The 15,828-nt window shown below is 45.3% G+C and overlaps 1 protein-coding gene across 1 annotated transcript in view; it reads right to left on the bottom strand.

The window, feature by feature from the left end:
• The window catches only part of RCC2 (regulator of chromosome condensation 2), a 64,388-nt gene extending 49,602 nt beyond the window's left edge, over nt 1-14,786 (bottom strand). The window contains 3 exon segments of the mRNA XM_030222241.1: nt 5,381-5,474; nt 11,965-12,260; nt 14,313-14,786. Of these exon segments, the coding sequence (XP_030078101.1) occupies nt 5,381-5,474; nt 11,965-12,231 (361 nt within the window). The 5' untranslated portion in view covers nt 12,232-12,260; nt 14,313-14,786.
• Between the last annotated feature and the right edge of the window lie 1,042 nt (nt 14,787-15,828).

Genomic DNA, 15,828 nt, shown 5'->3' with positions numbered 1-15,828 from the left:
AAGTCATTTTAACAATGGTCTATGGACTTTTCCTTTAGGAAGCCAGCCAAACCTTTTTTAAACCCCACTAAGCTAACTGCTTTTACTGCATTCTCTGGCAATAAATTCCAGAGTTTAGTTACACGTTGAGCGAAGAAATATTTTCTCCAATTTGTTTTAAATCTACTACTTTGTAGCTTCACTGCGCGCCCCCTAGTCCTAGTAATTTTGGAACAAGTAAACAAGTGATTCATTTCTACCCGTTCCATTCCACTCATTTTATAGACCTCTATCATCTCCCCTTAGCCGTCTTTTCTCCAAGCTGAAGAGCCCTATCCACTGCAACCTTTCCTCATAGGGAAGTCGTCCCATCCCCTTTATCATTTTTGTCGACCTTCTCTGTACCTTTTCTAATTCCACCTGGATTACTGTTAATTTGATTTACTTGGGTTGCTGTGATAGTTCAGTAAAAAGGTTATGAACGTTAGCAACCAGGTTGATTTTTGGAATAAATTTGAAAGTGTCACTCCTTAATTTACTAATTTGCACTGCCTTCCTATTCAAGCACAATGTTATTTCACTTTTTAACAATGTTTTATTGATAACAAGATAGACAACCAATAACAAGCTACAATTGAAAAGCACAAAATAGAGTCAATGCAAAATGCAATGTTACAGACAAATGTACAAGGAACTTTATGTCATCTACTGCTATTTAGTGCCTAACCACCCCCCCCCCCCCCCCCGAAACCTCCCAAACTTCCCCCAGCCTAGTAGTAGATAAGTGTTGATGCTGATCATACAGTGGTTAACACAATTCCTACAATCCAAAGAACAGAAGCAAAGACATATATATGGCCATAAGAAACAAAAGCTGTGGTGAGAGGCGGGACTGGTGGTGGGAGGCGGGGATAGTGCTGGCCAGACTTATACGGTCTGTGCCACAGCCGGTGGTGGGAGGTGGGGATAGTGCTGGGCAGACTTATACGGTCTGTGCCAGAGCCGGTGGTAGGGAGGCGGGGCTGGTGGTTGGGAAGTGAGGATAGTGCTGGGCAGACTTATACGGTCTGTGCCACAGCCGGTGGTGGGAGGCGGGGATAGTGCTGGCCAGACTTATACGGTCTGTGCCAGAGCCGGTGGTTGGGAGGAGGGGCTGGAGGTTGGGAGGCAGGGATAGTGCTGGGCAGACTTATACGGTCTGTGCCCTGAAGAGCACAGGTACAAAGTAGGGTATACAGAAAAAGTAGCACATATGAGTTGTCTTGTTGGGCAGACTGGATGGACCGTGCAGGTCTTTTTCTGCCGTCATCTATTATGTTATGTTACTATGTAAAAGCTGTCTGTAAGAATGCAGGATAGAGTTAAAAATCAACAGGCTTATGAACCTCAACATGTATACGCTGGGAGAGAGGAGACATGATATTTAAATGTTTCTATCTCAAGGGCATTTATGTACAGGAAGAGAGCCTTTTTCAAATGAAGGAGAGCTCTGGAATGAGGGGGCATATGACAAAGATAAGAGGGAATAGGCTTAGGAGTAACCTAAGGAAGTATTATTTCACAGAAAGGATGGTGGAATGCCTACTACATATAAATGAGCGCTACTCAAGGATCCTTCTATTGCACATACTATCACTTTAAATTTTATCAATGAACCATACATATACTGTGTGTTGTATCAGAGGAAAAGCCTCGACTCCTACTTTCCAGCTTCACAGCTCTTAAGTATAAGGAGATAATGGCAGCTTGAAGATATGCACAAAGATAAGTGCTGTTAATTTAAGATTTTGAGAGATTAAATACAGACACTAACAGAGGTTTTTTAGCCTATGATGACAGCTTGAACTCCTTATACTTAAGAGCTGTGAAGCTGGAAAGTAGGACTCTGTTGAGACTTTTCCTCTGATACAACACACAGTATATGTATGGTTCATTGATAGGATTTAAAGTGATAGTATGCGCAATTGGAGGCATGGAATGGCCTTCCCAGTGGAGGTGGTGGAGTCGAGGACTGTTCCAGAATTTAAAAAGGCATGTGATAACCATGTGGGATCACTTAGGAACAAGAAGAATTAGGGGTTACAGAGGATGGGCAGACTGGATGGGTCATATGGCCTTTATCTGCCGTCATGTTTCTATGTTTCTAACATCCATCAAAGATAAAAGGAAAACAAAACAAAAAAAAACCACTCCCTCTTCCTCTCCCCACCCCCCTAAAAAAACATATTTCTCAACAATGCCTGGGGAAAGGCAGAGTGAACGAAAAGGAGTTAGGATCATAGCCCATGGGTGTCAAAATCCAAGAGACTGGGTTTCTTCTAGTCTCCTGGAACTGACAGAACTCAAGGGGGAACCCTAACTGCAACATTGTGATCTTGGGCAAGTCACTTAACCCTCCATTGCCTCAGGTACAAACTTAGATTGTGAATCCACCTGGGACAGAGAAATATCCAGAGTACCTGAATGTAACTCACCTTGAGATACTACTGAAAAAGGTGCGATCAAAATCTAAATAAATAAACACCTTCATCTCCCCCTCAGAACACCCCCACCCCACCCCCAACTCGCTTCTCGCCACTGCTGATCCCTTATGAGTGTAATTTATTTAACAGGAAACCACAACCCAATGGTGACAATGTACTAACATAAACATCCCAATTAAGTAGGAATCTCAGAGTACTTTTAAGGGAGGCAGAAGCATCCCAAGCCTCCCACAGGGCCAGAGCAACACCTGATTCCACCAACTCCAAAATGACGGAGCTTCTGCAGATACCCAAGTCTGTAATACACACTTAATAGTCACCAACCTCAATTTTCAAAATAAAAGAAGTTTTTTTTTTCCCTCCCAGGGCCTCGACATCTGCTGCCCCCAACAAATTATTCTATATCTAAACCAACCACTTACTGATCCCTCTGAATTGATTATATTAGTCATATTATCATTATTAAATTCGCCCCTTCCTCTCCGAGCACACCACCCGAACTCTCATCCACTCTAACAACTTATAGCAGCAGCTTCAGAGAGCATTTTCCATCTTACAGATAGGCTGCAGAGAATACCTTCTCCTGCTTTAGACTTAATCCCGCCCACCCTACCCCTCTACCCACCCACCCCTAGAGTGACATGTCTTATATAACCTCCCTATCAACCCACTCATTACTTTACCTCACCCATTTCTATTCTTCTATCACCTTCTCCCACTACTCCAACCAGAGTTACACCTAATCACACTGACCACCCTTCAACATCTTCAGTCCTTCTGTGACTGTTGTTTTGTGCTTGACTGCTTAAATATTTTAAATTTAAATGCTTTACTTTTTGTCTATTAGATTGTAAGCTCTTTGAGCAGGGACTGTCTTTCTTCTGTGTTTGTGCAGCGCTGCGTACACTTTGTAGCGCTCTAGAAATGTTAAATAGTAGTAGTACTACTACTTATCATTTCTATAGCGCTACTAGACGTACGCAGCGCTGTACACTTGAACATGAAGAGACAGTCCCGGCTCGATAGACCTTACAATCTAATTAGGACAGACAAACAGGACAAACAAGAGATAAGGGAATATTAAAGTGAGGATGATAAAATAAGGGTTCTGAACAAGTGAATAAGGGTTAGGAGTTAAAAGCAGCATCAAAAAGGTTGGCTTTTAGCTTCGATTTGAAGACGACCAGAGATGGAGCTTGACGTACCGGCTCAGGAAGTCTATTCCAAGCATATGGTGCAGCAAGATAACTCTCTCATCACCTCTCGCCTTGACTACTGCAACCTACTCCTCACTGGCCTCCTACTTAACCATCTATCCCTTCAATCCATTCAGAACTCTGCTGCATGTCTTATCTTCTGCCTGGACCGATATACTCACATCACCCCTCTCCTCAAGTCATTTCATTGGCTTCCGATCAGGTACCGCATACAGTTCAAGCTTCTCCTACTAACCTACAAATGCACTCGATCTGCAGCCCCTCCTTACCTCTCTACCCTCATCTCCCCTTACGCTCCTACCCATAACCTCCGCTCACAGGACAAATCCCTCCTCTCAGTACCCTTCTCCACCACCGCCAACTCCAGACTCCGCCCTTTCTGCCTCGCCTCACCCTATGCTTGGAATAAACTCCCTGAGCCCAAACGCCAAGCCCCCTCCCTACCCATCTTCAAATCCTTGCTCAAAGCCCACCTCTTCAATGTCACTTTCGGCACCTAATCATTATTCATCTATTCAGGAAATCTAGACTGCCCCAATTTGATTGACTGCACTTTTTGTCCTTTAGATTATAAGCTCCTTCGAGCAGGGACTGTCCTCTGTGTTAAATTGTACAGTGCTGCGTAACCCTAGTAGCGCTCTAGAAATGTTAAATAGTAGTAGTATTATTGGTCATTATATTTTACTGCTTTTATTATTTGTTATGTAAATCATTCTACAGACCTACCGTACCTTCCTCATTTCCTACATAGTAATATGTTAAATTAGAACAAACCTCTTACTTTGTTCATAATTATACCTTTTGCAATATAATGTAAACCAGATTGAGCCTGCAAATAGGTGGGAAAATGTGGGGTACAAATGCAGCAAATAAATAAAGAAATAGACCTGGGGGACTAAAGAAATCAACGTGCAGAGGGTATCTCTGAAATAATAGTTGAGTGCATTCCAAAAAAGCTGAACACTGCAGCAGCTCCAAGACGAGTGAAAGAATGAATTATCCTCTCTGCAGAACTTTTAAGGCACAGTGGGCAAAAGTCCTACACAAAAAATTTGCAGCTGTGAAACGTAAGCCCTGTGCAAGGATCTAAAATGTGTCTCCTGGAATGTAGACGTCAGCACCACTTTTGGCGTGTTTCTTGGGGGCTATAAGTAAATTCAAGTTCCGCAGGGGGATTCCCAGATCCCTTTCCCATCTATACGACCACTGATCGCCCTGTGAAGGCCAGCGATAGATAATCTCTCCTAAGCGAAAGAATTGACAAAATCTTGCATCTTCTCCCCCATCCTCGCCCTTAAGGCTGCCTGTGATAAGCTACAATAATAATTTTTCAGCTGGCAATAAGGAAAACCATCTCCCCACACCCTGTTATCCAAGGTTATGAGATCACCTAATGGTTTCAATGCACCCTCCGGGATAAGTACGTTCTAAAAAGGTTGACCCCAGGCCTCCCATCTAGCAAACGCTACGTCTCCGAAAGGGGTTTAATGATCGTAGCCGTGTCTCAAGATTTGCTTGTGTTGCTCCACTAAGATACGGTCAGCAAAGGACAGAGTATGACTTAGTGACTCAATCGTCCCAGGCATAAACTGATAGGAAACATTGTCTGTGATAGAGACCCTGTCATTGTCAAATCATGAATTATTTCCTTTACTCAGATGTTACCTAGATTGCAAACAGTTTTATTAAGAGGGATCCTACCTTGCTGCTTAGGTACCTCTTTTCGGCCAATCAGGTCCCAGTTAGTAGCTCCAAATATCACCAACTGCCCTTTGCTCTTTGAGCCTTCAAGTTTCTGTTAAGGGTTAAAAAAAAAAAACAGTAAATCAGCCCCAACACCAGCTCTTTTCACAAAAACAGAGAAAAAAAGCTTGTTAAAAGTGCTACAAAAACATAAACCCTTCCTATAATTTTATAAAGTTATGTATATATTTCTGAATACGTATGTATGTGTCTGAGTGACAGATAAGTATAAAGACACACATATATATATATATTTATACAAGGGGGAGAGGGAGGTAAGGCAAAGAGGAGCCAGTTGATTGTTAAAAGCTATCTGACAATCTAACTATCCGACAATCTAACTACACTAAGTAACAAAGTAAAGGACGTATAGAAGAACAAGGCAAACATAAGAATAGCCATATTGGGTCAGACCAATGGTCCATCCAGCCCAGTATCCTGCTTCCAACAGTTGCCAATCCAGGTCACAAGTACCTGGTAGAAACCCAATTAATAGCACCATTCCATGCTACCAATCCCAGGGCAAGCAGTGGCTTCCCCCATGTCCATTTCAATAAGAGACTATGGACTTTTCCTCCAGAAATTTGTCCAATCCTTTTTTAAACCCAGATACACTAACAGCTGATACCACATCCTCCAGCAACAAGTTCCAGAGCTTAACTATCCTTTGAGTGAAAAAATATTTCCTCCTGTTTGTTTTAAACGTATTTCCATGTAACTTCATTGACTGTCCCCTGGTCTTTGTACTTTTTGAAAGAGTGAAAAAGTGATTCATTCCTACCCTTTCTACACCACTCAGGATTTTATAGGCCTCAATCATATCCCCCCTCAGCCATCTCTTTCCAAGCTGAAGAGCCCTAACCTCTTGAGCCTTTCCTCATATGGGAGCAGGTCCATCCCCTTTATCATTTTGGTTGCTCTTCTTTGAACCTTTTCTAATTCCACTATACCTTTTTTGAGATACGGTGACCTGAATTGAACGCAATACTCAAGGTGAGGTAGCACCATGGAGTGATACAGAGGCATTATAATATTATTGTCTCATTTTGAGTCCCTTTTCTAATAACTCCTAGCATCCTACAGGAGTAGCCTAATACTTAGTGTAGCTGACTTTGACCCTGGCAAGTCACTTAACCCTCCATTTCCCCAGGTACAAAAACATAAGATTGTGACCCTCTATGGACAGAGAAAGTACCTGCATATAATGTGTACAGTGCTGGGTACTTCTAGCAGCACTATAGGGACAATTACAAGTAAAAAAAAAAAAGTATCCTGTTTGCTCTTTTGGCTGCTGCCGCCACCACACACTGGACAGAAGATTTTGGCATATTGTCTACAATGACACCTGGATCTTGACTTTAGCTGTAGAGAAGACCTGGGCATCCAAATGGCAGATGAGATTTTACGTGCACAAGTGCAAAGTGATGCACATTACTACTACTACTTATTTCTATAGCGCTACTAGACGTACGCAGCGCTGTACACTTGAACATGAAGAGACAGTCCCTGCTCGACAGAGCTTACAATCTAATTAGGACAGACAAACAGGACAAACAAGAGATAAGGGAATATTAAAGTGAGGATGATAAAATAAGGGTTCTGAACAAGTGAACAAGGGTTAGGAGTTAAAAGCAGCATCAAAAAGGTGGGCTTTCAGCTTCAATTTGAAGACGACCAGAGATGGAGCTTGACGTAACGGCTCAGGAAGTCTATTCCAGGCATATGGTGTAGCAAGATAAAAGGAACGGAGTCTGGAGTTAGCAGTGGAGGAGAAGGGTGCAGATAAGAGAGATTTACCCAATGAAGTGAGTTCCCGGGGAGGAATGTAGGGAGAGATGTTAATAATAATCCAACTTACATGATGCAGATTCTAATTTAGGAGTCACCATGAGGAAAAGGATTTTAGTCTCATTTTGGGCAATTCGATGCAATCTTATACTTAGTGTGTGGTAGCAGCCAACAAAATCAATGCTAGGAATTATTAGGAAAGCAACAGAGAGTATCATAAAGCCTCTGTATCTATCATTCCATGATGAATCCACACCTCGAGTATTGTGTTCAATTCTGGTTGCCTCATCTCAAAAAATAAGGTAACCGTATAAATAGGACAGCATAAAAGTCAGTCCTATCTTTACACGGTTTGCTACAGCCAGTTAAGAACCGAATATCGCATTTAGCAGATTCAGTAAACCCGAAAATTCAATGCTGGAGTCCAGACGTGGCCAATCACTGAATTTCCAGGAATAATACTGGCGGAAGTGAGCAAAACACTGAGCACTGCCAGCTGAATACTGCCCCCCCCCCCCCCCCCCAACTGAAGTGCATGCCAAATTTTCAGCCATACTAATGATCCTGAGTTTTTTTTTGCTGAAAATGCATCCTAATTTAAGAGCTTAAAAATTTATGCTTATACATTTTAGGCCTTCCGCTGAGCCTAGTACTTAAAATTAGTACTAAGTTCATAACCTTTTTTTCCTGCCACTCACTTTTCATACTTCTAAACTTTAGGAGTTTAGTGGAATTTTCAGTTTAAAGTTACGCACTCAGCCCTAGTAACTTTTCAAAGAGACAAGTTAGATGCATAACTCTCAAAGGGGCCCTTTTACTATAAACCATGTTAGGCAGTAAAAAATAGAGAACAGCAGGACGCACTAGTGTCACGCAGTACTTTCTAAATGTCACATACTAACCACGCGCTACGTTTTTGTATCTTTTCGAGAGGTGTTTCAGGGGCAGAGAACAAGCCTTCCTGTAATAACCAGTTAATGCATAAATTTTGTCCCTGTCACCGAGTCGTTCTCAATGCAGAAGCTCTTACCATCTACAAAATAAAGAGGCTGCAAGTTCTCCCGAAGTAATGTTTATAAAGTAGCCACATGCTAACGGCTTGCGGGAAAAGTCCTGTATAAGGCTGCGGTAAGGCTAATTTTTACCGCGGTTTTCTAAAAGGAACTCAAAGTTAGGAGCATAAATCCTTTGCCTACCAGGCTTTAAATCTGTACCTGAGGCAACGGAGGCTGAATACATTTGGCCAAGATTACAATCAGTGAGATTTGAATCGGGCTTCCTCGATTCTCACGCCACCACTCCATTCTGTTTTATCACAAGCACAAGGCCGTCATGTTTCTCTACCAAGAGACACACACGTCACACCCAGGAGTACATTACACAGCACGAGTTACTACAGGTCACCGTACAAAGCAACCGTGAAGTCGACTATCGTTTCAGGTATTAGGTGTCACTGAGGGGCATAATCGAACGGTGACGACCATCTCTAAGGGCGCCCATCTGTAAGGACGGCGCCACGAAGGAGCGGGGAAACCCGTATTATCGAAACAAGACGGGCGTCCATCTTTCGTTTCGATAATACGGTCAGGGACGCCCAAAGCTCAACATTTAGCTCGACTTTAGAGATGGTCGACCTAAATGTCGAGATGGGCAAACTTAGAGAGGGTCGTCCCCGGTTTTCACCCATAATGGAAACCGAGGACGCCCATCTCAAAAACGACCAAATCCAAGTCACTTGGTCATGGGAGGAGCCAGCATTCGTAGTGCACTGGTCCCCCTCACATGCCAGGACACTAACCGGGCACCCTAGGGGGCACTGCAGTGGACTTCACAAATTGGTCCCAAGTGCATAGCTCCCTTACTTGGGTGCTGAGCCCTCCAAAACCCATTCCCCACAACTGTACACCACTACCATAGCCCTTATGAGTGAAGGGGGGGCACCTAGATGTGGGTACAGTGGGTCTGTGGTGGGGTTTGGAGGGCTCAACATTTACCACCACAAGTGTAACAGGTAGCGGGGGATGGGCCTGGGTCCGCCTTAGAGAGTTGCACGGGGACAGAAATCTTACCCATCCCCGCCCGTCCCTGCTGGAATCTTACCCGTCCCCACCCATCCCCACTGGAATCTTACCCATCCCCACAAAAATTTAAACCATCCCAACCCGTCCCCACCCGTCCCCGCAAGAATTTAATAGTACATAAAAGAAAGTTCCAGTCAGCTCCCTCAGTCTCTTTCTGGATTTGAGCCACAGCACTGTAGGCAAGGAAGGAACGGAAGTTGGAACTTGGAACACTCTGGTGCGCACATGTAAGATTTGTCTCTGATTCACTGGCAGTGTGTGCTGAGAGGTCGCCACATGCACGCGCCAGTAGGTCAGGTGACATCTGATGCTCGTGCCTGTGTCAGAACTGAGGTCTGCACATCAGCCCGGGAGCAAAGAGGATTAATAGTAACATAGTAAGTGACAGCAAATAGACCTGAAAGGTCCATCCACTCTGCCCAATAGTCACACTCATTATCAATTCATCATTAAATCAACGAGTGTGATATTATATACTTGATTATGGTCTTTCTTTCGTGTTTCTGGAACAAAGACCACAGAAATATATCTGGCCCCATCCTTATGTTCCAACTGCTGGAGTTGCCATCGAAGCCCACTCCAGCCTATTCATGTTCTCATTTGTGGGACACAGACCGTAAAAGTCTGTCCAGCACTGTCCTCATGTTCCAGCCACTGATGTTGCTGTCTAAGCCCTTTCCAGCCCATCCTACACCAGATTGCCATGTATGAGACACAGACCATACAAGTCTGCCAGGTATCAGCTCTAGTTCATCACAGCCAGAGTCGCCATCTAAGCGTCACTTGACATATCCACACATATGCAGCCATTTAAGGTTAGCTTTTATATAACTTCCATTTTCAAATTAGAGATCCTCTGTGTTCATCCCACGCCTTTTGAATTCCGTCATCATTTGTGACTCTATCACCTCCTTACTGGAAGACTTTCCACATTTATGTTGTTAAAGCAAGGAAGAAGAGGAGGAGGAGGAGGAGGAGACAGCACTCAAATAAATTGGTATTCGGTAGATGAGAGGCTGGTGCAGGTGCAGCTTACACTTCTACGGGAAGCCCACAGAACTGGTTCCATCCCCATGGGAACCCCGCAGGAACTGCCTCCGTCCCCGCGGGAACCCCGCAGGAACTGCCTCCGTCCCCGCGGGAATCCCGCGGGTTCCGCGGGATTCCCGCGGGGACGGAAGCCGTGCAGCTCTCTAGTCCGCCTGCCTGAAGTGCACTGCAGTACCCACTAAAACTGCTCCAGGGACCTGCATACTGCTGCGATGGACCCCAGTATGACATTTGAGGCTGGCAGAGGCTGGCAAAAACAGTTTTTAAAGTTGTCTTTTTGAGGGTGGCAGGGGGTTAGTGACCACTGAGGGACTCAGGGGAGGTCATCCCTGATTCCTTCCGGTGGTCATCTGGTCAGTTCAGGCACTTTTTTAAGGCTTGGTCGTGAAAAAAAATGGACCAAGTAAAGTCGTCCAAGTGCTCATCAGGGACGCCCTGTCACCCTTCTTTTTTCCATTATCGGCCAAGGACGCCCATCTCTTAATCGTGCCCCAGTCCCGTCTTCGCTATGGTGCCAACTCGCCCCCATGAACTTTGGTCGTCTCCGTGACTGAAAGCAGTTGGGGACACCCATCTCCTGATTTGTGTCGAAAGATGGGCACCCTTCTCTTTCGATTATGCCCCTGACTGTACAATTTACAAGTAAAAAAACCACAATCCTATTAATTAACAGCCTGGAAAGAAATGGATGGGACGCCCAAGTATGTGTTTATGAGGCGCAATTTGAAAGGAGCAAATTCCTGACAGCTATACTTCAGTCTGTCAGTGTTTCTATGTTGCAACTGCTTTTCCTCACTGGGTCATATTTTTAGGGTTCATTTCTCTGGAACACCCAATCCAATCCGGCCCAGTTGCAAAACTCGCTTTATTCTTTTCCAAGTTTTTGTCTCCTTCCACATTTAGAAAGGTTCTGACCAGATTTCAGACAGCGGTATTGCCCCCAAACAGATGGGCAGCCATTCTCGACCTCTTATCTGCAAATTTTGCTTACAACAATCAGTTGGTATGAGAGAAATGTTTATACTAGAGATGTCAAATGAAGCCGCCCGTCTCTTGGGGGATAAAGAGGATCCAGCCAGCAACTCCGGAAGGGGAGAGGGTGGAAATGGCATTAGTAACATTCACCAAACTCTAACTGCCCCCTCCCCCCAACTCAGTGAGAAGGAGAGTGAATTTCCTGCTCTTTAACTCTTATACTGCACCCCTTCTCCCTCCCTTTGGGGGAGAATTTTCCTGTCGACACTCCTCCCCCTTCTTTTTTTTTTTGGGGGGGGGGGGGGAGAATGGGTCCTTATTATAAGCTCCAATATACTATGTTCAGTCACCTTTAGTCCCCTATTTTTCTTTCCCCCACCCTCCCTCTGGCACCAGCTTTTTATTCTGCTCTTTTCTCTTTTGGGGGGGGGGGGGATGTTGGTTTTATATTCATGTCCCTCCTCTCCCAACTCCTTCCTGCGCTTTGGCTCCCTTTCTTTCTTGAGGAGGGGTTGGATTAGCCTCCTCCCCTTCTTGTAGACCCCTCCTCGCTGCGCTCCATTCTCTGTTTCTTTAAAGGGGGGGGGAGGAAGAGTTTTGGTTGTTTTTACCTCTCATTAACCCTCCCCACCCATCCAGGTTTCTTACTATCCTCTCCTTGCTGTGCTCCGGCTCTGTTACGATAAGTAGCGCTGGCCCTTTGCCCGTTCCTCTCGCTGCTCCTGCTCCTCGCTTGCCTCCGGACAGGCTTCCATCAGGTCCCAGGCTCCCATCTCGATCCTCCTCGTCGCTACTTCGATCCCCTCGGCCTCGCTTCCTACTCCGGGCTCCAGCTTGTTTCCTGCCCGCAGGCCGTGCTGCCCCATTACCAGAGCCCTGATCCCAGAGCCCGGCTGACACCTTCCTTCGAGGCATGAGGGGCAGAGAGGAAGGGGGCCCGAAAGCTGAAAAAAATAAAATATTAATCGTTACAAGAGACATCAATGCAACTTCTACACCCCTGACCCAAACACAAAGCCAAAGTTCATCCTGGTACCCTGCAAATTTCTCCCCAGATACCAGTTAAACCCATCTTGCAAATCTCTCCCAAATACCAGTTAAACCCATCATGGTGTCCTGCAAATCTCTCCCCAAATACCAGTTAAACCCATCTTGTTGCCCTGCAAATCTCTCCCCAAATACCAGCTAAACCCCTCATGGTGTCCTGCAAACCTCTCCCCAAATACCAGTTAAACCCATCATGGTGTCCTGCAAATCTCTCCCCAAATACCAGTTAAACCCCTCATGGTGTCCTGTTGCAAATCTCTCCCCAAATACCAGCTAAACCCATCATGGTGTCCTGCAAATCTAGTTAAACCCATCATGGTGTCCTGCAAATCTCTCCCCAAATACCAGTTAAACCCCTCATGGTGTCCTGTTGCAAATCTCTCCCCAAATCCCAGTTAAACCCATCTTGTTGCCCTGCAAATCTCTCCCCAAATACCAGTTAAACCCATCATGGTGTCCTGCAAATCTCTCCCCAAATCCCAGTTAAACCCATCTTGTTGCCCTGCAAATCTCTCCCCAAATACCAGTTAAACCCATCATGGTGTCCTGCAAATCTCTCCCCAAATACCAGTTAAACCCATCATGGTGTCCTGCAAATCTCTCCCCAAATACCAGTTAAACCCCTCATGGTGTCCTGCAAATCTCTCCCCAAATTCCAGTTAAACCCATCTTGTTGCCCTGCAAATCTCTCCCCAAATACCAGTTAAACCCATCATGGTGTCCTGCAAATCTCTCCCCAAATTCCAGTTAAACCCATCTTGTTGCCCTGCAAATCTCTCCCCAAATACCAGTTAAACCCATCATGGTGTCCTGCAAATCTCTCCTCAAATCCCAGTTAAACCCATTATGCAAATCTTTCCCAAATCCCAGCTAAACCCATCTTGTTGCCCTGCAAATCTCTCCCCAAATACCAGTTAAACCCATCATGGTGTCCTGCAAATCTCTCCCCAAATCCCAGTTAAACCCATTATGCAAATCTTTCCCAAATCCCAGCTAAACCCATCTTGTTGCCCTGCAAATCTCTCCCCAAATACCAGTTAAACCCATCATGGTGTCCTGCAAATCTCTCCCCAAATTCCAGCTAAACCCATCTTGTTGCCCTGCAAATCTCTCCCCAAATACCAGTTAAACCCATCATGGTGTCCTGCAAATCTCTCCCCAAATTCCAGTTAAACCCATCTTGTTGCCCTGTAAATCTCTCCTCAAATACCAGTTAAACCCATCATGGTGTCCTGTAAATCTCTCCCCAAATACCAGTTAAACCCATCATGGTGTCCTGCAAATCTCTCCTCAAATCCCAGTTAAACCCATTATGCAAATCTTTCCCAAATCCCAGCTAAACCCATCTTGTTGCCCTGCAAATCTCTCCCCAAATACCAGTTAAACCCCTCATGGTGTCCTGCAAATCTCTCCCCAAATACCAGTTAAACCCCTCATGGTGTCCTGCAAACCTCTCCCCAAATACCAGTTAAACCCATCATGATGCCCTACAAACCTCTCCCCAAATACCAGTTAAACCCCTCATGGTGTCCTGCAAACCTCTCCCCAAATACCAGTTAAACCCCTCATGGTGTCCTGCAAATCCCTCCCCAAATCCCAGTTAAACCCATTATGCAAATCTTTCCCAAATCCCAGTTAAACCCATCTTGTTGCCCTGCAAATCTCTCACCAAATCCCAGTTAAACCCATCTTGTTGCCCTGCAAACCTCTCCCCAAATACCAGTTAAACCCCTCATGGTGTCCTGCAAATCTCTCCCCAAATACCAGTTAAACCCCTCATGGTGTCCTGCAAACCTCTCCCCAAATACCAGTTAAACCCCTCATGGTGTCCTGCAAATCTCTCCCCAAATCCCAGTTAAACCCATCTTGTTGCCCTGCAAATCTCTCCCCAAATTCCAGTTAAACCCATCTTGTTGCCCTGCAGCCCCCTCTCTCCGTCCCATAACCACCTGCTCTTCTCCTTCCAAATAAAAGAGTAGAAAGTTGGGCAGCTGGTTCCGACCCGCTTCGCCTCCTCCTCCCGCTGCCTTTTCACTGCTTTGAACAATGGGGGCTCTGTCCGTCTGTCTGTCCGTCGTTGCACCACGTGGATCCGCCTTCGCCTTTTAAGATTCAGCTCAACTCGCACAGAAAAAAAAAACTTTTCTTTGCACTTCTTCCAAAAAGCACCGGGACGGCGACAACCCCAAAGGAACAGAACTAAGGCACCATGAAGAGAAAAGGTCTGGAGGGTTCGAGTCTCGGTTCCGGCCCCCGCGGGCGGCAGGACCGAATCGCTGCACTGCAGCCCGGTCGCTAGCGGACAGCAGGAAGCGGAACCGAAGACCCGATCCCGGCCCGGCAAGCAAAAGTCATGCAATGCAAAACGGGTCTGCAAAACAAAAGGAGCTGCAGCAGGGCCCGCCTGAGCAGTAAAGTCCGGGACCGAGGCCACGAGACACCCACCGGCTGCTAAAAAGCTTCTACCCACAGACAGCACCATCTCGAGGAGAGGAAGACCGAGCAAATCCTGTCCTCCTGATCAGCCCAAAATCAGCTGACATGCAAATCTTTTTCCATTCAAAGAAGAGTTAAGCTCTGAAACGCTGTGGAGGATGTTAATGTATCTGGCTTTTAAAAGGTTTAAGTACATAAGTATTGCCATATTGGGAAAGACCAAAGGTCCATCAAGCCCAGCATCCTGTTTCCAACAGTGGCCAATCCAGGTCACAAATACCTGGCAAGATCCCAAAAAGTACAATACATTTTATGCTGCTTATCCCAGAAATAGTGGATGTTCCCCAGTCCATTTATTAACGGTCTATGGACTTTTCCTTTAGGAAGCCGTCCAAACCTTTTTTTAAACTCCGCTAAGCTAACTGCCTTTACCACGTTCAATGCCAACAAATTCCAGAGTTTAATTACACGTTGAGTGAATACAAAATTTCTTCGATTCGTTTTAAATTTGCTACATTGTAGCTTCATCGCATGCCCCCTAGTCCTAGTATTTTTGGAAAGCCTGAACAGACACTTCACATCTACCCGTTCAACTCCACTCATTATTTTATAGACCGCTATCATATCTCTCCTCAGCCGCCTTTTCTCCAAGCTGAAGAGCCTTAGCCACTTTAGCTTTTCCTCATAGGGAAGTCGTCCCATCCCCTTTATCGTTTTCGTCACCCTTCTCTGCACCTTTTCTAATTCCACTATATCTTTTTTGAGATGCGGTGACCAGAATTGAACACAATATTCGAGGTGCGGTCGCACCATGGAGCGATACAAAGGCATTATAACATCCTCATTTTTGTTTTCCATTCCTTTCCTAATAATACCTAACATTCTATTTGCTTTCTTAGCCGCCGCAACAGCACACTGAGCAGAAGGTTTCAACGTATCATCAACGACAACACCTAGATCCCTTACTTGGTCCATCACTCCTAACGTGGAACCTTGCATGACGTAGCTATAATTCGGGTTCCTCTTTCC

This window comes from Microcaecilia unicolor, chromosome 13 (assembly GCF_901765095.1).
Source record: "Microcaecilia unicolor chromosome 13, aMicUni1.1, whole genome shotgun sequence".
Lineage (NCBI taxonomy): Eukaryota > Metazoa > Chordata > Amphibia > Gymnophiona > Siphonopidae > Microcaecilia > Microcaecilia unicolor.
This window is presented reverse-complemented; position numbering and strand designations above follow the sequence as displayed.